The 25858-nt window shown below is 49.7% G+C and overlaps 2 protein-coding genes across 2 annotated transcripts; one reads left to right on the top strand and one right to left on the bottom strand.

The window, feature by feature from the left end:
* Positions 1 to 4045: 4045 nt before the first annotated feature.
* Positions 4046 to 13296, bottom strand: LOC122377739 (NADH dehydrogenase [ubiquinone] iron-sulfur protein 6, mitochondrial-like). Its single transcript, XM_043358112.1, has 3 exons — positions 12929 to 13296; positions 8974 to 9150; positions 4046 to 4576 (listed from the first exon to the last, which is right to left on the bottom strand). Exons 1-3 carry the CDS (start codon positions 13058 to 13060, stop codon positions 4511 to 4513), a joined length of 375 nt encoding a protein of 124 aa, XP_043214047.1. The 5' UTR covers positions 13061 to 13296; the 3' UTR covers positions 4046 to 4510.
* A 197-nt stretch (positions 13297 to 13493) lies between these two features.
* LOC122377738 (activin receptor type-1-like) lies at positions 13494 to 22661 on the top strand. Its single transcript, XM_043358111.1, has 9 exons — positions 13494 to 13608; positions 14966 to 15180; positions 15479 to 15707; positions 16015 to 16277; positions 16725 to 16939; positions 17358 to 17580; positions 18166 to 18347; positions 18864 to 19089; positions 19562 to 22661. Exons 1-9 carry the CDS (start codon positions 13602 to 13604, stop codon positions 19700 to 19702), a joined length of 1701 nt encoding a protein of 566 aa, XP_043214046.1. The 5' UTR covers positions 13494 to 13601; the 3' UTR covers positions 19703 to 22661.
* The last annotated feature ends 3197 nt before the right edge of the window (positions 22662 to 25858 follow it).

The following is a 25858-nucleotide window of genomic DNA, read 5'->3' as shown; positions in this document are numbered from 1 at the left end:
GTTTTTGGAGCTAATTTCGAATTTAGCAACCATTTGAACTTTTACGAAGTAGTTTTTGTGCCTTCGTAACATGTTACGAAGCTGTCAGTGGTGGTTGACGCCCAACTACTATGAATACCCGACAGGACTACTACTGGTTGACCTGATTCGATCCGACCCGATCTGGCCGACTGCATGAAGACATCATATGGGATCAAAATTAACATAAAATTCGTGATCAGAATCCTGAAAAACTTAACCCCACTCTACGAAGCCTCACTTTACGAAGCTCTGACAAGTCCCGATTTTCCCGACTTTTGAGTCATTGTCGTGGCCTGCAAGGTCAACCAATGACCTGGGACCTTGAAATGGGGTATCGCCGGCTTCCTCTCGTCACAGGCAACACGCTCGTATTTCCGCAAAGCTCTAGCTCGATTAGAGGCCGAAATGACTTAGGCATACCGACATTACCGACCATCTTTTTCGGCATCAAGGCAATATTCATTTACCTCCATAAAACCTGTTTAAAGACTGCAGCTGAAGTTCACTTTCGGAGTGTTCGCTTCAGTTGGGACAGGTCGTGCGCAAGCTTGGACGGACACGTGACCACCTCCTCCCTTCCCCCTCGCTCCCGTCCCCTTCTCCAGCTGTGCCTGCGACCCAACCACGCCCCAGGCAGTCGGCTCGGTCCGATCAGGCCCATGTCGTCCCCTATCTCCCTGTGTGTCCAAGTGCACAGATGACGTCACACGAAGGGGCGGAGTCGGGGGTGGAGCCTAGCGCAACGGCCGCCATATTTGAATTTGTTTTATAAGAATGTAATCTATATTTTGGCTTTCAGTCAATTGTTATCGATAGTTTTATGAACGGGTAGATGTAATATAAGTGATTTTTAAAGAAAAAGCACATATTCTGCTTGCAATTTCCATTTGAAAGCGACCCGCGCCTAGATTCGAACGCACGACCTTTGGATCACGGTGCAAGCATCCTAACCACTACACTACCGCGGCGGCGCAGCGGCCGGCGGAAGGGAGGCTGCGGAGGCATGGGGGGCTTTATTACGAATTTTCGGAAAAACTAATGGGTTTAGTGAAAAACTGCTCTTAGATAATTCAAAGAAAAATGTCCCGTCTTTCCGATGATGCACTTAGTTTTGTGCTAGCTCTAACAGAGTTTGCTCTACAGCGCTTCAAAAATCGCCCATTTACATGGGACTCAAACGGGGCTTCAAGACTTGCCCCCAGATGACGTCACAAGCTGACGTCACGATCAGGTAGAATCGCCGGACGACCCTACCTGGTATATAGGGCCTTGGGTCCGATCCTCACCGGTCGAGCCACGGCGCCGCTTGAGTTTGTGCCGGGTGCAAAACTGGAGCAGAAACTAGCGCCGGAATTAGTAACCAGCACGACCATCGTTAGATGGCAGGAGTGAATGCAATAAGCGGTTCCAGGTTTGAGAAGGAGTGGGGCAGGAAATAGCGCTAAAAACAATGTTTTGCCGATACAACCATAAAAAGCTGATTAAATTAGGAGACCATTATATCAATTTGAAGCCTTTCAAACGGCGGTTTCAACAAGCCTACAATCACTCCCCAACTCGCCTCCAACGGTATCACAGGCCAAGAATACTCTGAAATACTAGTGTGTACAGAAGCAACTGCGGGTCCCTGTACGCCGCGCTGCCCTGTATGACCCCGAGTATCAGTCATTGAAACGCACTATTGAAGAAGGGTTCCCCCAGACCAAGAATGACACACCAGAATCTATCCGCAGATATTGGACTGTTCGTGACCGACTGTCTGTCGATGACGGACTCGTGGTATGTGGGTGCAGGCTGGTTATCCCACAGGAGCTGCGCAAGGCTGTCCTAGCTGCCCTCCACGACGGACACCTGGGCAAGGAGAGGACGAAGAGCCGAGCTCGTCAGGTCGTCTACTGGCCCGGAATGGACGCCGATGTCGAGAACGTGACACGAAGCTGTCGGAACTGCCAGGCCCAGCTCCCGTCACAGCAGCGAGAGACCGTCCTACACCACCAGCCTACACAGCGACCGTTCCAGTCACTTGATCTTGACTTTGCAGAACACGCTGGGCGTAAGTACCTGATTGCTGTAGACGGATTCTCGGGGTGGCGCTTCATCAAGTTGCTGGGGAACTGTGCACAGGCTAAACAGCTGATGTCAGCAATGCGTGAGATCTTTTGTCAAGTGGGTGTACCTCAATGGATCATGTCAGACGGAGGGCCCCAGTTCGCATCCAAGGCGTTCCAAGACTTTCTGTGTCGGTGGGGTGTGGAGCATAGACGGTCATCTCCCCACTACCCCCAATCTAACGGGAGGGCGGAGGCAGCGGTGAAGGCCGCCAAGAAACTGATCCGGTGCTGTTGGGATGATTGCAGGAATCAACTGGACGAGGAACGGTGGACAAGGGGAATTCTACAGCACCGCAACGCCCCCGGGAGAGGAGGAAGGTCGCCAGCACAGATCGTCTTCGGACATCCAGTGAGAGACACGCTGCCTGCTCATCGGCGGAGCTTCGCCCCCGAGTGGCAGATCGCTGCCGATGCGGCCGCTGGCCGCCTGTCGGAGCAACAGCAGCGCGCGGACGACCTCTATAACCGGCAGGCTCGGGACCTGGAGCCACTGGCCGTCGGTAACCAGGTGTCTGTCCAGGACGACCGCACCGGGCGGTGGGACCGTTACGGTGTCGTGTGTGAGGTTGGGCCCCATCGGAGGTATTTTGTGCGGTTGTCCAGCGGGCGTGTGCTGACGCGAAATCGTAGGCATCTGCGGCGTCGTTATGGCCATGCCATCCCTGACGAACTGGCTCAGTGCGTGCCACCGGTGGTGAGCCGGCCGCCGCCGGTGCTCCAGCAGAGGGAGCCTGCGGCCGCGGCGCCGTCGGCCCCGCTCGGGTTGAGACGATCCACGCGTGTGAGAAGGCGCGTGAAACGGTTAATCGAGGAAATGTGAGCAGATGTGACTGTGGGGGAGGGGGAGATGTGATGGGTTTGCATCTCCACTAGGTTGGCACCTCATCGGCCGGTGCCGGCTGCTCCGTTCGCCTGGCCCGGGCCGCGGGGCATGACCACGGATCACGTGATCGCCTGAGGCCCGGCGCCGGCGGCTGGGGCTGCCGGCGGGCCGGCTGGGAGTCTGGCGGGAACCGGGACGGCGCGCGGAGCGGGGAGCTCCGCGCTGAGTTGTGATTGCGACCTCGTCGGCACCGGGTGGTGACGGAGTTGTTACCGACAATATATTCAGAGTTTGTGCACTTTGTCGTTTTGGCCAGACCAGCACACTCCCCATCCTGCGTGCAGCAGAGCCGGCCGGACCCATGAGTCACGGTACGTGTGTGACGGAGCTGACGCAATACTGCGCCGGGAGCCGAAGGGACCTGGGTTGACCTACCTGTACCTACATAGATCCTAGTCCATGCCTACGCGGTTCATAGTTCATGCCTACACGATTCATGGAATGTCCGATCGACCACTGGGCAGGGGCGCCGAAGCGTTTCATCGTTGTACACGGACGATACATCGGTGATATCGAGAGTAGGACAGCACCTGATAGCCATATGTCCTATTATGTCCACATAGGTAATAAGACGCGATAATGAAAACCACAAGGCACCTGCATATGTAGGTATGCGGTCGGCGGTAAACAAGTGACTATGAGTTCGTTAAGCACGTAGGCACGGGGCACGGTTTCGCCATGATGATATCTCGGGAGGGTTTCGTAATGATTCTGACACGTGCCAGGCTGTCCAGTGGAGGGTAAACATTGAACCGCGCACAGCTCACTAGCATGAGCAATGATCGCGGTGGGTGGAAAATTGCACAATGTATGTCTTTCTGGAACAACTCGCATGAAAGATAACTATAGGCGATGACATAGTTCTATTAAAAGAAGTAATATCGTTGCATAAATAGCCATAGCTGAGCTGTTCTGAGCAACTAATCGCTGAAGCACCCGGCTCGAGGACAAAGTAACTTTTATCTTACTGAAGCCGAACACTCAAAATGTGCGTGATGAACATGTCACTCGAGTGATTTCACATCGCATCAAAGAAGTCTTCCCATTTATTGTACAGTTGTACACAATTTGTCACGATAAAAATATTTTGAACCGATGTTGACCTTAAAGCTTCACGCGTTAACTACGAGTAACAAGACCTCATAGAGCCGATATTGGTCACATGCTTAGAAGTCACATTGGTGAAATACTATAATAATTCATTCGCCCGAAGGTCATCTTTTGTGCTAGCATTTCTGTTTCTCTCATCGTCATTGACACTGAACTAAACCAATCCAGAATTCATCCAACTTGTCTTACAATATTTATCCCCCATAACACCCTTCACCTTCTTCCCTTATTCCGTAATCCTTGCTCCTCGAATGTCCCACAAACACATCTTTTACACGTGTACCTATATTTACATTGACCCCCGCGGTTTTCCCGTACGGACAATCAGTCTAATTACAACAGCTGAGCACACCTGGGGCGGCCCTGATCGGCCGGCAGGCGTCGCTTAGTGGTGGTCCGGTCTCACGAACCGCAGGCCGCAGTAGCCGCAGGTATGGATGCCAGGTTGATCCTGGGGGAGAAAAGGGGCGGGGTCGTGAGGTATAATTCACCAACCTTGCTTGTCACAAAAGTGGGACACGAAGTCGGATATTCGCTTTTTAAATAACGGCGGGGTTACATAACCCGCGCCCCGCTGGGCTATTCAGCCATACGCGCCCTGCTGGGGGGGGGGGGGGGGGCAGATTCTGCCCCCCCTGTCTAACTTCCGAACCGATGGTCGTAGAAAGACGGGGAAAACGGCAATCGAAAGGTCTCAACAAGGCGGATCTAAAGAGCCCAAATTTTTTTGCTTAAGTAGGTCAGAGGTCAGGTCAAGGTCAGGTCAAGGGTACAAAATGTAAGTTTCTACAGTATCGGCCTTGCACCGTAGTTGCCGGAGAATGGACTGAGACTGATTGCCCAAAACGTGTTCTTAGACTACCAAGACAATATTTGTTGCATACAATGTCATTCAAAGGTCAAGGTCAAGGTCAGGTCAGGTCAGGTCAGGTCACCAAAAACAAAATATAGAAAAGGGCATGTGCGACACATGTTTTATGGGTCATTTTATTCATAGAATTCAATGGGCACACTCAATAAGTGATATGGACCACCTCTGGATGAATTTCAGGTCGAGGTCAGGTCAAGGTCAGGTCAAGTGAGGTCAAATTTTGAAGTTGGTTGTTAAGGCCTAAAAAGGTGTCTATCTGATGCAGTTTTTCACGGCGAATCGAATGGTGCTATTTTTGTTTCCGTACAAGGTCTAGAACTTCCAAAAAAATCATTTTTCAAAATTTTTGTGTGTCGTGACGTCATAAAATTTTGAATAACTCCCACATTTTTGAACCGATTCTTCTAAAAATTGGTATATAGGTGCACATAGACTACTTCTCTGACATATATTCCGTTTTTTTCGATACACTCAAAATTTTGGATTTTATAATAAATTTCCAAAAAAGTCAGTTTTTTGGAAAAATTTGGGTCAAAATCCAAAATTTTCAAAAAACCGAGATAGCCATTTGATAGACAAAGTAGAATCACGTATAACCTTTTTTGTTACGTCTTGATTCCTTTAAAAATGAAGATGTTAGCGGCGTTTGAAATTTTGCCGTTTTTGAGGCGAAAATGGCGAACATGACGTCACAAAAACGTCAATTTCTCAAAAATTTTCCGACGGATTTCGCTCAAATTTTCAGGGAACGTGTCAAATTGATGTATGATAAGGTACTGAAAGTTTGACGTCGCTGGCATAACGCGTTTAGAAGTTATTGGCGAAAAACGGGAGGGGGGGCAGATTCTGCCCCCCCCCCCCAGCGGGGCGCGGGATAATACATGGGTGACTCATGGATGACGAATGACAACGTGATGTCAGGCTGTGTCTGTCAGGCTATGTCAGGACTCATAGTACCCATTGTGCGTATCACAGTTTTCCACACGAACTGCATAGTAAGAGCGAATAATGCCGTGGCTGACAGAGCGGGTAACTGGATCTAAAACGCTAAGAAAGGCGAGAGTGGCGAGTCGGCCTGGGTCTGGCGCAGACGCAGCGGCCGGCTCCACGGCAGGTTGCATCATTTGTGGAACAGCTCAGAATATCCGGTATCAAGCGCCGCATTTAACCCGCCAACTCATCCAGTATTATTCCGTTGCCGTGCAGGTAAAGGTGGGTACAGCAAGAGCGGATTGCATCAGGCGGTTTCAGCGACAAACATCGCGCAATGCTCGGATACGTTTTATCACGCAATGCTGCACCTCGAGAGTCCTATCAGTGATTTCACTTAACAGACACAACCACTTGTGGTTATTTAAATCTAATGAAGAATGTTGTCTCTTTCTTATCGTACTGCATGATGCAAGATGCTCAGACAAGTGAGAGACCTTCAAATAACGAGGGTAATACAGCAAATGCCACCGCAACTTCAGCGCACAAAGTAGCTATAGCTTATCGGATATAGGCCTATTATCCAGCGCTCGACTGGGTGGGGATGGGGGGACTCCACAGTCTACAGGGTATAGAGCCTCCATCCCGTGTTACTGCGATATTTTAGTAACTTGAAAACGCATCGACACAAACTTCAGGCGCCCTCAGCTACATTAGTTTGAGAGTATCCAGATGAAAATTTCGTAACTATCATAAGTTGGACGGAAACGACGTCATGGTGGCGTCATGTCCCCTCTATTTTCATGCACGATAATGTTCGACGGAAATCGCTTGTACGAACACTACGTTTAGGCTAAAATATTATTTAATCTAAGCTGACGAAATCTAAAACTGGCTATGAAATTGGCATCAAAACGGCAAAATTTGAACAAACAGGTGCAAAAAGTAAAAAATATTATTTCCATCTATATTTCAGATCTTAACCCTCGCACGACCAGGCCATTTCTCATAACACGAACGACCGGGGGGGGGGGGGGTTGTTACGACCCCCCCCCTGGCGTTTCGAAACGGAAGGTCGTAGAGCTTAGCGGAAAAAACCAACGGATTGCTCTCAACGAGATCTCGCGATTGGTGGTATATTTTTTGGTCCTAGGTCAACATTTGACCTACATACTTATGACCGGTCAAAGGTCAAATTTTCCGAAAAAATCAAACTTTTTTCAACTTTCCGCGGCGATTGCGGCAAAACGGTGGGAGATATCGACTTGAAACCTTCACTATCGTGTTCCTTGATCAATTCTCTATCGTTTGGTATGTATTTCGTTTCCCTAGCTCTAAAAATGGCGCGTTGGGAGCGCCGGAAGTCGGCAAGGTCACAGTCGGCGGCAGAAATTCGAAAAATCAAAATTTAAATTTTTGAAATCTGATTGTATTTTTGGATTTGGGAGGTCCATTTGCTCCCTATAGAAGCTAATATTGCTGCATATTCCCATTGAGGTGACAAGAATTAGCAAAATAGTGGTTCGGGCGCTTTTCAAAAATAGTACCGGACGCTGTTCCTCTTGTGACGTCATAGCTCCGTGACCTGACCTGACCCGGTCAATTTTCTTGCACCACACGATAGCCAATGCTTGCCCCAACATGCATGGGAAGTTTCATCATGATCCATCAAACAATGTGGGTATCACCGGCAGAAAACCTAGGGATTCGGCGCACACGTTTGGTAACTGTCGGCCGGAGGCTGTACCTCTTATGACGTCATAACTCCGTGACCTGACATGACCCGATCAATTTTTTTCGGCAAAAGATGCGCAAAGGTTGCCCCAGAGGGTATTGAAAATTTCAGCCCGCTACGACAAGCCGTTTAGCGTGCACTTCGAAAAAACCTCAGGGGGGGGGGGTTGATACAACCCCCCTCCCCCTAGGCGTTCTAGGGTTAACGATGAGGAACGCTACCCAATTTATATAACGAACCAGAAATAAGAGCATTATCGAACTAGTTCACTGCGCGCAGATATGCAATAAACAACGACATCTATCACAGAACATCTGGGTGGGAGGGAGGGATAGACTAGAGAACCACAGGCGGCGTCACGCAATCCCGAAGGGAGAAACGTTCAGTCAGTGACAAGACTCCCAAAGGAGGATGGCAACATTTATGCTTAACGGCACGGCCGCTACGAAAGGAGCACCGCTTATAATTACCAACACGGTAGTCTCTATACGGAAGCACCGTTTAGTCAGCGGCACCCAAGTCCCGTAGGGAACACCGTTCTGCCGCCAGCTATCAGAGGTGTAAAGCACATTGCACGCTCCGCAACCGCTGTCGGCCACAGAACGCTCTTGCTCACCGCCGCGCCCTGATGCAACAAAAGCACCCTGCAAACTGGATATGACAAGTGTAATTGGCGACCTTTTCCAGAGTGAATGCAGAAGGATATACAGACGCCCATCCGGAGCAGCATTGACGTCAGAGTGACGTCAGAGGTCGTCAGAGTGGCAGCCGACCGGCCAGTTGGAGACATGAGATCGAGCGAGAACGCACAGGGCTGACGAAACATTGCAACCGGAGCGGCTCTGTTACTCGCCATTGCAGAGCTGTTAGAGATCGGACAGGTCCAAATCCGCCCAGAGATCCCTAACAGATATCGACAGGCGTCCAGCCACTGATCAGGGAGGATCAGTTCCACCCAGGAGACCCTAGCATACACGCACCTCGTCAATTTAAACGGGATGGCACGACACGGTATTTGGGGACGAATCCCGCGGTACTGTCATATAGCCTACGACCAAAGCCACCAGCCAGTCAACAATCAGGAATACATATTGCGCTATTCCTCTCCATGTCTGGAATGCGTGCTACGCTGGTGAAGAGTCGGGAGCATTAGGCCACTAGCCAGCCACTCATCCGACTAACGCCCCCCCCCCCCAGTCTAATGAATAAGCTAGGAGTTAGGAAGAGTAAGTAGCCCTGCCGAGGTTCCCCTCCTTTCCACCCTTTCGAGATTTCCTCCCTTCCATCCCCACCAAGACATCGCGCTACTCACCAGGTTGATGAAGACCTTGGGATGTCCGAGGGCGCCGCCGCCGCCGTCGCAGACGACCACGCGCTCTGTGCACACCTTGGGCGGCACCTGAGCGATCAGGTCGATGGCGAACTGCGGGTTCACCTGCTTGGTTCGCTCCGTGAACCGCACCAGTCGGTAGTCGTCCTCAGCGAAAGTCTGGAGGTAGAGGAACCCACGGTGGTCAGAAATGTGATAGATGCGAGACATTCAGTCAACGACTGCTTGCCTTTCAGGGTTAGGAGACAGAGGATTCCATAGTGCTGTCACGAAGGCAGGGATGTTGAATAGGCATGCCGAAGGGTAGCGTTGTGCGAGATAATTTTCCAAAGGTCCCCTGTTTTTCCAGCATCACACTCCCTGAATGTCTTAGTACATTGTAAACATTCGGATGCAAAAGTATACGACGCGATGGAGGATCGGATTCCGAATTCCCGCCCGGCAGAAATCGTTCAATATCTCACAATTATGACGTAACAGATGGAACCACACATAGAAAGACCTAGATAGCACTACATCGACACTTATTAAAAATGCCAGACAAAAGCAACAGTAGCCAAACTGACAAAGGTGAAACACAAGCAAAAAGGAAGCTCAGGAATTCTTCGAGTTTCTGAATAGAAAACATTGCATCAGTGGCATTGCATCAGCTGGTAAGCTGATCCGCTAGTCGAGGCTTGTCGGCGGCCGGCTCATATCGTGTTCTTTTTATAAGGAGTTCACGTTCTCGGTCGGTGACTCGCTACTGTCGGCGGCGTCACGGGCACTTGCCACGTGATAGCGTGAAGGTGGCGGTACCAGTGCAGACGCTCACATGAAGCTGCTCGGGAGTACTGTACCGAGAGACGACAGTCTGCTCCCGAATCAGCCCAGAGACTAGATATCATTACATTTCATATGAAACCTGTATTTCAGGAACAAAGCGCTGCCTACGCGCCACGGCTCGTCGGCAGGCAGAGCCACGGTGAGGCTGATGTAACTCGCCGGCACCGAGCTGGCAGCGACAGCTGATGTAAGCGATCCCGTCTGGGCACTTCCCGCCCCCGCCTCCCCCTCCTTCCCCCACCCCACCTGGCCTCAGCTCACCGTCACTCCCCTCCCCCCTCCGCGGGCGGTGCTACACTGCCGGCCGCAGCCCCTCCACGCCCGCGTCAAAGCAAAGCGCTGCAGTCTAATCTCCGAAACAAACACTTAACGCATATCCGAACGAGGTTTAGTGCCCCCTGCCTGAACTCTGAACGCGTTCTTGTCCAGTACCTAACAGACAAAATAAGGCAACACGAGACGAGACAAGCCTAAGGCATGCTTCTCAACATGGATTTGGCCGCACTACTATGGACCTTTCTCATATCTGGTAGTGATGGTAGGAAGTGAGGAAAATGTATTAAACCTAAACGTAGGAATTTGGTCGACGAGTCTATGCGCTATCCTGACTCCGCATAGCCTATATGAGTCAGATTCGGTCAGAGTTGACAGTCCTAGCAGTACGTTCATTGACCCCTCCAAGACAGAATTCAACGAAGCAAAGGCCAGGCTCCTGTTTGAATACACTTTTTGAGCACGAAAATCAAGACGAAAGCTGCCCTAAAACCTGTTTTGGTTCATGCAGATATTTCTTATGTGTATTACACACTTACACAGCGCTTGGCTTTGGACTGTGCAGCAGATAGCTCGGGCAGGACAAAAAGCATGCCTATCAGACATTACTTTTATAACTACCGTGATGCAGTCTTTAAAGATACCCGGAGTCGGAACTGGAGTCTGAGACGATTCTTTTTGCCGGGGTCAAAGTCTGAGGTACCGAAAAACCGTTCACTTTGTAGTCCTGGCCAGGGCTGCGGAATCGATGAAATTTCGGCGACTCCAACTCCGACTCCTACTCCGGCTTTATAAAACCAACTCCGACTCCGATTCCGGGCGGAATTGTCGACTCCGACCGACTCCAACTCCGACTCCGACCCCGCACACCTGGCAGGGTTGCGGAGTTGATGAATTTTCGGTGACTCCAACTCCGACTCAGGCTCCGGTTTCCACAATCGACTCCAACTTCGATTCCTGTTTCCAAAATCGACTCCGACTCCGACTCCGACTTCGGCCACAGCTGTCGACTTCAACTCCCAAGTCCGCAGCCCTGGTCCCGGCAGTCATCAGCGGCTTGGACTGTTTTCAGTCACACACTCGACGTTACCCGATCGGGCGATAGAGGTCAGCATCTGCGCAGCAAGCCCTGCTTGGCGCGCGTAGAACCAGGGGCTGCGGAGTGCGGAGTCGATAGATTTTCGGTGACTCCGACTCCGGCTTCCAAAAACTAACTCCGATGGCTCCGACTCCGGACAGATCGGTCGACTCCGACCGACTCCAACTCAGACTCAGACTCCGCAGCACAGCCAGGTCTGCGGAGCCGATGGATTTTCGGTGACTCCGACTCCGACCCCGCTCCGGTTTCCAAAGTCGACTCTGACTCCGACTCCGACTCCATCCAGAACTGCAGACTCCGGCCGACTCCGACTCTGTCTCCGACTCCGCAGCGCTGCGTAGAAGAGCTCCACCCGATGGGCTCGTATCTAAGAACACAGCTGCTCAATGGTGCAGCACAAAGCTGATTTTATGGATCTACTTTGACTCACACAAGACCCACTTATTGACATATATGTACTCCACTTATCACAATCATCATCACAAACTGAAGACTGAAGTCAATAAAAAGAACATAATTGGACAATGGTCTGGTAGTAAAGCTAAGTGAAAGTCATTAGAATGAGGCAGGAAAATGAAGTTTCCACTTGCAGACAGCCTGTAAAACACAATAGAATTCAGTATGCAGCCAATAAGTTTGGTAATGGGTAGGCATAATAACTGATTAGGCATCAGCCAGAGCCAGGGGACACAACTGAGGAGGCTTCAGCTTTTAGGAATGGGGTGGAGCTCCAGCATTCCTTTGATAAGTCAGTAGGTACTGACAATGTTACAACAAACATTGCTGGATGTCTACTCCATAGACCAGCACACTAATCTTGCTTGCTCCAGGATTTGGGTACACAGCTTTATAATACTGTTGAGCACTTAAATATGCAAAAAAAAATGGCGAGTTACCTACAAATATCAATGCATAAAAAACACAAAATCAGCAAATGGCTGGTTAAGGAGAGGCAGAGGGGGCAGCATCCCATTAGCACCACATGTAGAAGTATGGTAGAGTAGGAGTAGGAGTAGGGTAGAGTAGGAGTAGGGTAGAGTAGGAGTAGGGTAGAGTAGGAGTAAGGTAGAGTAGGAGTAGGGTAGAGTAGGAGTAGGGTAGAGTAGGAGTAGGGTAGAGTAAGAGTAGGGTAGAGTAGGAGTAGGGTAGAGTAGGAGTAGGGTAGAGTAGGAGTAGGGTAGAGTAGGAGTAGGGTAGATTAGGAGTAGGGTAGATTAGGAGTAGGGTAGATTAAGAGTAGGGTAGAGTAGGAGTAGGGTAGAGTAGGAGTAGGGTAGTGTAGGAGTAGAGTAGGAGTAGGGTAGAGGTAGGGGTAGGGATAGGGGTAGGGTAGGGGTAGGGGTAGGGGTAGGGGTAGGGTAGGGGTAGGGTTGAGTTAAAAAAGGGCCCAACATGCAAAAGACGAACACCCCGCAACTATCACCATTATACCTCAACCTTACAGTTTAATTAAAAACGGCTACCCAAATATACTCAAAATAATACAGCTAAAATACAAGTCACTCACCCAAACTAAATTGCAGCCATAACATAACATCAATCAAAACATACAGTTATCACGTAAACCTGTAGGTACCTCTAGTACTTATAAAGTGCTAAATTTTGAAAGGCCACTTGGCCTCACTTGGCCTCCTATCGAGCTCCTTGCAGTTGCAATGCCCTGCCCCTGACTCAGTCGTTAAGGTGAGTTGTGTATTTCAAGTGTGCCCAGTGTTTTATTAAATGAATAAAATGTCTTACCTGTCCAGTGTGAGTGACTTTCTCAGTTGCAGGTGCAGATGAACTGGCACCAGTACAGAACCTTGCAGCAATGGACGTGCAAGCTTTATGCAGCGTGCCAGGACGACAAAGGCGTGTACTGATGAACGCCATCGTAAAAAGAGGTCTGGCACCGAAGTTTCAGCAAAATTATCTCAATCGCTCTGTTATCTATGAACGCATAACAAACAAACAGAATAAATATTCACAGACACCACTCCATACAACACATAGCGCCAACATAGCGCTCTGCTTGGCGCTCTGTATAGAAATGAGGGGACAAATGAAAAGAAGAATCCGAAAATGTAAAGCGGAATCATACCATTCTCTATTTTCTACTCTGACCATATGATGACGTCCAAGCAAAATAAGTTGTTTTTTCACAAAGGCAATTTTTGTGTTTGCTTTCCAAAAAAACATTTACTTTTATTTACTGCTGATTGAATTGATTTTCCTCTCAATTATAATTTTGCTAGCATTGCTTTTGTTGACCGAATGAAATATTTCCAAGTCAAAATTGATTTAAAGGCTAGATGAACAGACCTTTAAAAACTGCGCCGAAATTGCCTCAGCCATTGTTTTCATTGCATTGCTGACAACTGAAATTGGAATAAAAGTGGTTCCAATTTTCGCCTGACGTCTTGTAATTGGTTATATGATTGGTAAGTTAACGTTTATTTAATTTTCTATGCTTCCTGTACAATGATTGCAGTGCTTCTCCCTTGTGGTCTCACTTATCTCACCAATCAAAATCCCAATCATCTCAAACAAGGTTGTTTGTTGTGTTGGCTCTATGTCAATGTCCATCTTATGTGGTTATTAGGTAGCTCCTTTTAGTTTTTTTTTATTTATTCATCTTATTAAACTCAATACAAATAATTCCTAGATGTATGCATCTGCAGGTACCAGTACTAGCTCAGAGAAGCCAATAATATTGAATAGTAAGTTGAAGTAGTTGATACGGCAATGGGTCAGCTCCCACACAGTTTTAGTTAAGGTTTGATGTTTTGTGAAAAGCAGTTTTTAAAATTTCTTTGAAATGCATATTGTTCTACATTTGTTGAACTTATAGTTTTGGGTCACAGGTAACTACATGCCTTTAGGTGGCGGACTACTGGTGAGGCTTACATTTTGCGCGCAATCGTCCAGTGCTTAGTGCACGCTGAGAAGTTAAAGTATTTCAAGTCATGAGGAGTACCTAGTAAATTAATATTGAGTCAGCAATGCATGATTTAGTGTCCAACAGCTACTCAATAATCAGCTGACTAGCATGCTTCTTGGTGCATTTGGCACTGAATGCAGTTAGTGCTCAGGCTATAGACTCAAATGTTAAATTCAGAGTGTAGGTACTCAGCCAGAGTTTGATGGCTTTTAATCAAAAGTTTGAGAGCACAAGATTATATGAACCTGTCCTTTCAGCAATGAGCATAGGCTTGTGGCCAGTGGGAGGCATCTGTTCAATCATGACAGCTTACAAGAAGCCTGAATAAGATGTCATTGGCAAAGAGTCTTGCTGATATATTCATATCTACATAGACCTGAATTCATAGATAGCCATAAACTCATCCAGATAGTTGTACTGACTGCTATCACACTTAGTTGAAGCTGAATACCTACATATTTAAAATGTATTTTACAATATTCCAAATACTTTTGCTTTTTCAAGCAATAGGTAGTACATTTCTGCCTTCAGATGTGCCATTTTTTCTGTGGAATTGCCTCGCTGAGGAATTCCTCACGAAAACAGCCGTTTGGGCACCGCGAAACGCGAGGAATCGTTCGGGATCCCGCAAAACGGGCATGCCCGAACGACCATTTGGGTGAGAAATCCCTCGGCGTGGAAATTCTCCTCGAAAAATAGCGCGTCCGAACGCAGGGAATAACTTTTGTTTCTCTCTGACCTGCAAAATTAGCTCAAGCACAAGCCAAATGTCAGCTGCTGACATGTAACCAGCCCCCAGTCCTACTGCTCCCGACAGCCTACTGTTGACCTGTGACCGGCCCCTCCGCTCCCAACAGCCGACCGGCCCGCTGCCGACACGATGGACGCCGCCGATGCCGTGTCGCCGCCGCCGCTGCACCCGGAGCTGAACGGGACAGCCGAGCCGGGCGGCTCCCTGCTGGACCGACTCTCCCACAGTAGCGTGCTGGCGAAGATGGCGCTGGATAAGTTCGGCTGCTGGCAGTGCAGCCACCCGTGCGAGAGTGTCGTCCAGTGTCATGACGCCGTGCGGGTGAGTGGGCGGGGTAATCACGGTGGCGCTGGCCGTGACAGCGAGGCGTGAAGACTCGTCTGTTTTATATTTTGTCATTCTGTGTATGTCGGAGGCACTAAGCATTTCGTTAGGTATGCTGGTGATGTGGACAAGGACATGCACGACAAACATAAGTTTGGTGTGCACAACAAACATAAGTTTGGTGTTCGTGCTGGCCAACTTCTGGCTATTTCGCACCCTCAATGGCTAGAATCAGGATTTTTTAGCACTCCTTCTGAAGTAAGTCAGCCATCGTTGCCCCTCCCGTGTGCGGCAGTGTTTCTCTGCGGTGGACCGCAGCATGGATTACGGCGGTCTGGTGCACCGCTCGCGCGGCTGTCTTACCAGCGTCGACCACGCGCTGATGCTGTGCCAGACGAACCGATTCAGCCGAACGGGCCGCGTACCGGAGCAGCCGTCCGTCCAGTACGCCATCCACTGCTGCGAGGGCAACAACTGTAACGACGGGGCGTTCCCGGCGCTGCCGGAGCTGCCCGAGATCACAGGTGGGCCGGCGCTGCCGTAGGTTGCAGTCGGTATCAGTGGATGCTAGAATGCCTGCTAGCTTCTATGGCTGGCAGTGTTATAGACTACAAAGTGAGCCTAGAATAATGTAAAGCTGATAGTTATGATACAGACAAAATATCTAATATGTCTATCGACTTCTTTTCTTTAATTGATTGTGTCTCATTTGATGTTCCCATAAACGAGTGCGCCTTCGTATTCATTGGATGTGTATTACCTGTTGGCTCTCTGACCTTGGTGGCAGTACAGCTATCCCATACGTCTAACACCGCTCCCCGCTCCGCACAGATGACGTGGAGACATCGAGCACGGCGGGCGGCGGCCGGCAGGCGGCCTACTACGGGCCGCTGGTGGCCGCCGCGCTGGGGCCCGTGCTCGTCCTGCTGGCCGTGCTGCTGCTGCTCGCTCTGCTGTGGCGCGCCCGGCGCCGCCACCGGCACCGGCTCCGCGCCCATCCGCACAGCGAGGCACAGAAACCGATGCTCGGCTCGTCTCAGATGCTGGATGATGATATGATCCGCGCGCGCCAGGCTGGAGACTCGACCCTACGGGTGAGTGGCTCCGGCGGCACGGTTGTTTGTGATATGGCGCGGTGAGGGATATTCATGATTGTTAGTTACACTTCGGTAGGACGTTGGTTGTCACTGGTTAGTTGTGTGGGTGCGCTAGAGAGCAATCTAATTGGTCTGCGTGGGAAAATCGATCGCGGTGTATTAGATAAGAAGAGCTAAAAAAGGGAATCGACACATTTGGCTGTTTGTCTTCCGCGCTTTAAACGTTAAACCTTTACCTCATCGTTAACCCAAAACTTCTTCCAGCAGCTTTATCAGAGTCACTGCGTTGCACACCCCGTTCATCACCACGTAAGGCTATCATAGCCGGTACTGTCACCCGCTTCATGACGCTACTGTTCAATGAACAATAGCGAACAGTGAACGTGAACGTGAACAATGAACAGTGTTCATCCGTCTGACTGCACCGTGTTCCCTCCCCCGCAGGAGGTGCTGGAGCACTCGATGACCTCCGGCTCCGGCTCCGGCCTCCCACTGCTCATCCAACGCACCCTCGCCAAGGAGATCACTCTGGAGAACTGCGTCGGCTACGGTCGCTACGGCCAGGTGTGGCGTGGAGTCTGGCAGGGCGAGCACGTCGCCGTCAAGATATTCTACTCGCGCGACGAGGCCTCCTGGGCGCGAGAGACGCAGATCTACAAGTGAGTCGCTGTTTGAAGGGGATGATGGGGCAAGGGTGAGGTGTGGCCGGGAGTGACTGAGATGGATGACAAGAGGCGCCTGCTGGGGGGGGGGAGAGGGGGTGAGTGAGTGTTGTTGCTGGAGGAGGTCGATTATGGGCTGGTGTTACTTGGATTCTGGAGACTAAGTGTGGGCTAGTTAGATTTAGGTGGAAGTAGTGATAGCCCTTCTGAGGACTGTGCCTTATCCAGTATTTTATTGCATCATTTTGGCGTGCTTTGGTGTGCATGCCTAGCCTGTCGCGTCTGAGTTGTTCTCACCAAAAAATAACTCGTTTCGCCACAATGATGCTCGTTCCGTTGCCGTCTCACTGCTCCGACCACGCCAGCTCTCTACAAACTCTGCCTTCAGACATCTGACACCCCCTATCGCCTGCAGCACAACCATGCTGCGCCACTCCAACATTCTCGGCTACCTGGGCTCCGACATGGGCTCCCGCAACTCGTGCACTCAGCTGCTGCTGGTGGCGCACTACCACCCGCTGGGCTCGCTGTACGACTTCCTGAACCGGCAGACGCTCAGTCTGGAACAGACCCTGCAGGTGCTGATATCGACTGTCAATGGCATCAACCACCTGCACTCGGAGCTGCACGGCACGCAGGTGCGACAGTCAGGGGAGGGGGAGGGAGGGCGGGGGCCCGGGGATGGGGTTGGGACTGGGGTATGACTATTGGTAGAGGGGGCTGAGGATGGGGCAGGGATGGATCACGAGGGGAGGGTGAAGGATGTCAAAGCTGGCTGATGATCTGGGGTCTCCACATAACGTTAGTGATGAATGGACGTGATGGATGGGAGAGTGCTTTGGCTGGGACAGGCCACGCCGGCTGGGATTTGGGATCAGTTGGTTTGAGGAGAATCACAGAAGGGGACAGGGTTGAAGCATAGACCTCTGCAGTATACAGAGCATAGACCTCTGTATTCCTTCAACCACGGACCATCGTGGTTGAAGGAATACAATGTTAGCTAGAGATGAATTGGGACTGGGAGACGTGGATAAGGCTGTCTGTTCAGTGTTCAGTGGGTTCAGTGGGCCGCATCTCGAGTGTTCAACTGATGTACGGTTGTGTGATGGCTAAGCTGGAGAGACCTTTGGATTCGTGTATTAACGTTACAAGCTATTGCCACAATCTCTCTCCTCTGCGCCTGACAATATGGAGCTGACTCACGCCCTCTGTCCTCCCTACAGGGCAAGCCAGCCATCGCTCACCGTGACATCAAGACCAAGAACATTCTGGTGAAGAACAATGGCGAGTGCGCCATCGCCGACCTGGGCCTGGCTGTGACCCAGCAGGGCGGACACATTGACCTGGGCTCCAACCTGCGAGTGGGCACACGTCGCTACATGGCCCCGGAGGTGCTCGATGAAAGGTGACTGTCTTGTCGGGAAGGGGGAGGTTGAAGGATGAGAGTAGATGAATGCCTGATTATCATAAATTAAATGGACGGGATGATTTAATGAGGGATGAGTATGAAGGATAGACTAGTGGTGGTCGCAGACACGAAAAGAGACGCAGATCTAAAGATGCCATTTTTTATTTCCGTTACGATTTGGTGAGAGGGAGTGAGAAGGGCGTAATCATCAGGGATCACAGGATATTGGATAGGTCAGCTGCTCAGCACGAGAACAGGACACTGGAGGTGTTCACTGATGGTTTAATTGATCTGTTGGTCCATGGACTGAGAGCTGCGGCCAATACTTGACCTCGTTTCCGCGAGGAAGTCTTCACAGTGCTCACATGACTGTCTTGCTGGTGTCTCAAAGACCGTCCGGTGTCTTCTCACTCGTGCTTTGGTCTGTCTCCTTGTCTGGTCTGTTACTCCTTCAAATCTGTCTCTGATTGCTCCCACACATACTGACCCTCCCCGCCCGTCTTACTTCGCCAGCCTGAACCCGGAGGTATTTGAGGCGTTCCTGAAGTCGGACATGTACGCCTTGGGCCTGGTACTCTGGGAGGTCACCCGGCGGTGCTCCTCCAGCGGCCGCGCAGAGCCCTACTGGTCGCCCTACCAGGACGTGGTCACCCCCGACCCGGGCTTCGACGAGATGAAGAAGATTGTGTGCGTGGACCAGCACCGGCCGGCCATCCCCAACCACTGGTCGGGACACCCGGTACGTGACGGTAGTCGGCACTGAACCTATCTGTAGATGGCCAGAAACTGACATGGTGACAATGACGTGGTTAACAACTGACTTACCACCCATGCCTAGATAAGCAAGAATGCGTAGCCGATCGACATACCAAGGCTACTTGCCCAGACACTGGACATACCTGATACGTAGGACTAGTTGAGTACAAAATAACGATTGGAAGCATATTATTGTCTGGATTAGGCCGGGTAGTGGGTACTTACTTAGATTCAGGACACCGCGCTTGGAATGGCTGAGTACAGGGCATTGGCATGGTTTAAAGCTGAAATGTGTTTTCAGTGTTTACACTGCCTTATTGTTTGTTTTGTTTTAGTTCTACCAGCATTTTGGTTATACCACTTTACTTGGGACGATACACGAGCATGCGTCCCTCCGAAGACCCTGGCCTAAACTCTGGGCACTCGTTGAGTGATTGTCTGCCATTTTCCCTCAGACTCTGGTGGGCATCGCCCGGCTGATGCGGGAGTGCTGGCACCACAACGCCCTGGTGCGGCTGTCGGCGCTGCGGCTGAAGAAGTCGCTCGTCAGACTGCAGGGGGCCATCAAATCGGATAACCTGAAGGCCGACCTGTAACCCCGTCCGCCGACTGGCGATGGTGGCGTCATCTGCGAGCATAGGTGGCGCTGCCGTTCGGAGAGGTATGTGCAGGTGGCGCTGCTGGTGCTGTGAGGGATTCTGTGCGCTGCACAGTCGCCGTGTTTCGGCTGGGGGCGCGATAAGCGCTGGTCCGATGAAGTGCCATTATAGTTAGAGCTGCTGTTGCCGCCTGGGCTGGCGACTGTGATTGAGTTCGTACTCAGTCGACCTCGCTCTGCTCCCTATCGCATCAGCCCCAGGTCTGGGACCTGGAATTTCGCAAACGAGAAAAACTGGCTGCCGCTGCCTCGCCGAACTTATTCGTATTCCTGGGAAAGGATAAAGTCCGCCACAGTACTTTCTACTGCCAGCACTTGGGTTGGAGCACACGTTGACTTCTCTCTGCTCACAATAAGCAGCCAGTCCCAAAATCAAAGTATTTTGCGTAGTGTGAGCCTCGTACTGCAGTAGCGACAACCGCTGTGAACTGTTACAAACTTTGCGTAGCTACAGCTCGAGAATACTCTCTATTTTCCGGTGGTTAATGCGCTAAGACGCTGCTCACTATCGAAGTCAGGCTGACGGCTTTGGCCCCTCGACGATCACCCATCTCGAGCGAATGGTGACTTTGACCGCAAAGTGCGGCGCTTGAACACTTTCCAACAGTGAGGTGGACATAACGTCGTTCACCGTACGGCCGAGGGTACCGGAATGATCCCATTGTGACCCTTTGTGGTTTGTGGCCTGTGGGCTGGTGTGGCCGTAGCTAGCGGGACGCCAGTGTACCGCAAAGCTCATCACAGTACCGTGGGCCTGATCGGATCAAGACTGATGCCAGGCTGTTATAACGTGTGATACAGCTAAAGTGCATTCGGATGGACGACATGAGCTATTCTGGCGACTGATTCTAAAGCGATACACCGGTGCTGATAGTTACCCCGCAGCGATGCTGCCGACCCCAGAGTCGCACGAAGTGGGACACTCGCCGTATGACAACCACGGCCCAGCTCGAGTCGTCAGGAGACTCAAACCGAGTCGTGCCGTGCGATAGGCGTCCCTCGGACTCAGCCGAAACTGTCGCCAAGTACAAGTGTGCCCTTATTTGCTCCTGGGAATCTCACTCGATCGCCGCTCGTGCCTGTCGTGGTGTCCGGGGAATATAACGAACAGTGCCTGCGATGGTCGGCGAGTGTGAGATGCTCTTACGAACCGTCGTCGTTTCCTCGCGTTTCAACGCGTGCCATGGTGTGCTTTTTGTACCTAACGTCTATCGGTTTGATTTGCTTTTGATTCGCTGCTGATCGCGTTGATGCGATGTATCTGCTCTTTGATTGGAAGTTCTCAGCCCTGGTTTTGCTCTTTCTGTGAGCCTAACGAAGTGTATATTTTGTAATTAAGAGCGCTATCATTGGAAGCTGTGAAGCCTTTGTAGTCGGTATTTGAAAGTGTTTTTGGCGTGCTATTGTTTATGCATTTTGTTCGCCAAAGTTTAGGGTGCTTTGCGTCTTGTAAGATTTCTTCGACCTTTTTTCTTGTAAATATTCATATTCTTCGACAGTTCTCTTCATAAGATAACCTTTTTACCTTCTGCTTTGTATCGTTGTATATATGTAAGCATTAATTGGTGCCTTATATTTTGTCATACTATTTGGCCATTGTCAGATTGGCATGCCAGTCTTGCCCTCTCAGTCTTGCCCTGTCAGTTTAGACCCCTCAGTCTGATCTCTCTTCCGCGCTGGGCGCGCTGTCTTCACGTCTGTAACGTGTCCACTGTTAGCTGTGCGACCTCCCGTAAATCATTTCGGCTATTTAATCTTCATATCCCTGTTCTGTAATTCATTGTCAGCCTGTTCCAGGATTTTTGTTTCGTCACGAGCCGTCATGCTCGTATCTCCCCCTCCCCCTTCCCCGTCTTGCGCTCTCTCATCTCGCCTGCCTCCTATTTTTTATCTTTTTTTTTTCCTCTATTCTTCCCTTTTTCTTCCGCTCACTTGCCTTTTTCCTGTACTTTTGCTCACCCTCCTCTCTCCCTGTGTTGTTTCTCCCTGAAGATCGCCCCCCATCTCCGAAGGTCCGTTACATTGTAATCCCACCGGTTTCTTCTCGCCCCGCCAGCCCTGTGTGTGGCTGACGGGACCCACAGTGTACGCTGCTAGCCCGCCCGGCCCGCCCGCTCGGTCCCGTTTCCTCAGAGACACAAGTCGGACGATGACTCTGTCGCTGTCGTTCAGACGTACCGGGACGAGAAACCCTGGTAGGCGAGAGATCTACTCCCGCTTGCAGAGTCTGATGAGATTTTAGTTTGGGCAGCGCGACCTTGGAGGCTGTTTAGTAGGTCGATTTAGAGGATAGTCGGCTGCGCAACATAGCCCTTATGTTATTAGTCGCTTTTACAAATGTGCCAATTTTCTCTCGAGTTTGCAATAATGTGATGGCTGGAGTCTGTTTGAGTAGAACCACTGTTAGGAAGTGCGGACCATCAGGAAGCTTTCTGCCTTTTTCGTTTCGGATAAGCTCATCATTGTGAAGCTCGGGTTGACTCATGAACGTGGCGATATTTGAACTGCTTTACATGCCATGACGTATTGTCGCTCTTTGACAACGATGCCAACGACAACGAAGTATTTTTATAGCCGCTTATTTCGGGTGCTGCCTTGGCGTCAGGGCATACTCACCCGGAATCATGTATTTTGAAAAGATGGTCCCGTCTGTAGGCACACGGACTGTGAAGTGGCGTGGTGTTGATTGCAGTACAACGGTGTGAGTGATTTGTACTGTGTGCCGCCGTCTGCTGGCTTTGATATACGCTGTACATAGGGCTACGTGGAGGCTCACTCGCGGGATTCAGTCTCTGCTGGTTCCCAGGAGAGATATATGCTTTCTGCCTGGCACATGTCGACAATCTACTGCGAAGCATGCAGATATTCTTGGAAAATGCAATAAACTAAAATCGCTCGATCTTGTGTTATGCTCGACGAGCTTCATCCAGTTATGAGTACTGAAGACATTAGTCTGTGATTCTTTCGTCGTTTACATTACAAATTTATGCATTTATTAGTGCTTTATTCTTCCGCGGTTTTCATATTTGGTTCACATTTACCGAGTCTTCTCCCATCGACTATCAATGATAACCGTGGTACGACTTGAAATATGATTCGTAAATGCATGTTTTGTGATTTATTTTGCTCGAATGTTGGGGAATAAGCTTTCATTTCCGCTATTTTACTGATTGAATGCCACCCTAAACTCGGAACAATGATAATTCCTTAGATTTATTGTTTTCACCTGCTTTGAAGTTGACCTGACCCTGGTAACGCAGTCTTACATGTGGGCCAAAATACTTGAGTCTCACCATTGTATTCGTAATGCAATGCGTATTGTGTAAACTCACCCAGAAAACATATGTTGCACCGTTCCATTCAACCGCTGCACAGTGGCCCTTTTTCAGAATTAGCACGCATTAATTCCCACATTACCTGAAAGTGGTGCAAGACATCACCACGTGATCAAGGACGTATTCCCTGCCAATGCAAAGACAAGAAAAGAAACGAACTGCCCAAGGAGATTCGGCCCAACAGCGACAGGCCGCTCGGCCCAAGATTTGGCGCACGTTCGCAGTTCGCACGGCTCGCCCGCCGGCCCAGGCCGCTCCGAACGCAAGTGTGGCGAGCCCGCCAGCCGACCGCGCTGCACTGACCGCCAGGACGCCTCAGGGCGTCACGTGACCGCATCTGCAGCTGTTGCCAGCCACCGTTAATCGGCCCCGGCCGGGCAGCAACTAAGGTCAGCGCGACGCGAACAATACAAACACATAGGCGCTTTTGACGTTAGATCTTAAGCCGACCACGGGACTTGTGCGGCTTGGACATCAAACGCGACAAGAAATCGGACAGTTTTTCTTGAGCACAGCGTTATGCCTATATGACATTTCAATAAGCACATCTTATGGCAAAAGTCAAGCCACATTTAGGCGCCCACCAGGTGACACCAGCTTCGAGCCAGGTCAATGAGCTTAGTCGTATCGAATAGGAGCCACAGCCGCTCGCGGACTGAACTGGCTCACGTTATTCACCGTAGAAGCAAAATGGCGCAAAATGGCGCGATGCCCTTTGGTGGACATGGTCAGAAGAGATCGGCGATTCGAACGATGTATAATACGATATGTCCCAGAGTGTGTTACTTAACATAAAGCTTCATATGTATGCCGCCATCTCCAGTTAATAATTGTCCTGTTATTGTGTCCACAATATTCGGCAAAAGTGGTCTATTTAAGTTTATACAATGAAAATTGCGGTTTCTAGGGCTTCTACGTAAACTCAGCTTCACAGCCATGCCACTAATTTTTAATATTTTCTCACCGAAAGCCTTACAAATTGATGTTCATCTCACCCTACTTTTTAGGGTCCGCCGGTGGTGTCCGCGCGCCTCTCGACAAACTTCGATTTTGCGGTCAGTTTTACCAAAGATAATTATTTTTTAGGAGGTAAAAATGACACCATCGGATAGTTTGGAATGTTTTGCACACGATTAGACTGCTTGTTACTCAAAAGAAGAAAAAAATATTTTGAATTTATGCGTGCTAATTCTGAAAAAGGGCCACTGTGCGCTGGTTTGTGATAACCCTCGGTACCTGACCTGACCTTGACCTTGATCTGTGTGTGTGGCGCCTGATGATCGGCTCCATAACTTACCACTCTCCAGACGTGCTATGGGTGCTCTTCGTCAAACAGCTTTTTGCCGCTTGGGCTTGGAAGGCAGTACTGCGTAAAATTGACCGATTTCTGTCATTGAAAAGTAACCTGTGTATTGAAGGTAAAGTGCAGGTGTTTTGGTCCGAATGTAATGTCTAATCTTCTCCATAGGATGACATTCACATTGCCGCAAAAGCTCTTCTTGCATGCAAATACCCGATGTTTGACAATTTCCAGCCTAACTAGTGTGCCTAATAATTAATTTGTTTAAAACTCAACACGTGTTGGAAGTTGATATTTATTTACAAAAAGCATAGGGGGTTCAAAATACATCTAAACACGACGTCAGGCTTGCACTGGTCCACACATACAAGCAATTAAACACATCTGGTTGTCTACAGTAAAACACATTTCACGCAACCAGCGACCTGAATACGTCTAAATTTGACATTGCTCTTTTCATTTCTGATTCGCGAAGTCCAGCGGTAAAACGTTGCAAGACGAATACCGCAGATTTATCTGTTTAAGAATCGCATTCATTTCAAATATTGTCCAAAGTTTTCCTAGTAGCAAACACAGGACAAGTACCTACCTACCTACCTAAGCAAAATCCTAGCAATGTAACGGGCACAATCAACGTTGACACTTGGTTCCTATTTGGTTTCATTTCCATAGCTGCCGCGTAGGGCTGTGTGTCACGAACTTACCGCTAAAAGGCACAAAGTCACGTTGAGCCTGCTCAGACACGGTTTGATAGCCATGGGTCCATATACGCACTTCATATCGCTATTCGCAGTCATTACCTATCGCCCCTCGCTGTCGGTAAGCGAGTTACTTTATAATGTCATGGCTGCAGAAGAATGTAATGTGTCGCTGGGAGGCTTAGAATAATTGCTGTTTATTATTTTGCGTTAAAAGTAGTGTATTATGTCAGTGATTGCAAATATTTGTCAATTTTTGTCGGCCTTTAGTATTCCCTTTACATTTTTATCCTGGACTGTAAATAGCGAAAGGAGTGGAGATAACATGGCCCAACAAATGAGTAATGACGGCTACACACTTAATTCACGTTTCATCTGCTCAATAGCAGTTTTGACTAGTAAAACTCCACAACTCGACTAGAGCTAGGTAAAGCTATGTTTCAAAACATGACTTAAATGATACTGACTAAGGCAAGCAATGTAGAAGATAAGAGCATGAGAAGGCGTTTCTTCAATAGTTTCACTAAAAGGGCACGTATACGCCGAAGAAACTACAGCTATAGGTCATGAAAAGATGACATACACAGGAACTACAAATATCAACACTTCTTCGACCTTTCGCGGGGCCGCCCTTGTATGCATGTTGCGCCCTGGTTTACGGTTCAATGGCGAGTGGGTATGTAGGGGAGAACGGGGTCAATTGTAACATTTTTTGCATTTTATCATCTGGTGCAAACACGTTTGCAGCTATAAAGCTCTTT

This window comes from Amphibalanus amphitrite, unplaced genomic scaffold (genome assembly GCF_019059575.1).
Source record: "Amphibalanus amphitrite isolate SeventyFive unplaced genomic scaffold, NRLGWU_Aamphi_draft 000049F_arrow, whole genome shotgun sequence".
NCBI classification, from domain to species: Eukaryota; Metazoa; Arthropoda; class Thecostraca; order Balanomorpha; family Balanidae; genus Amphibalanus; species Amphibalanus amphitrite.
This window is presented reverse-complemented; position numbering and strand designations above follow the sequence as displayed.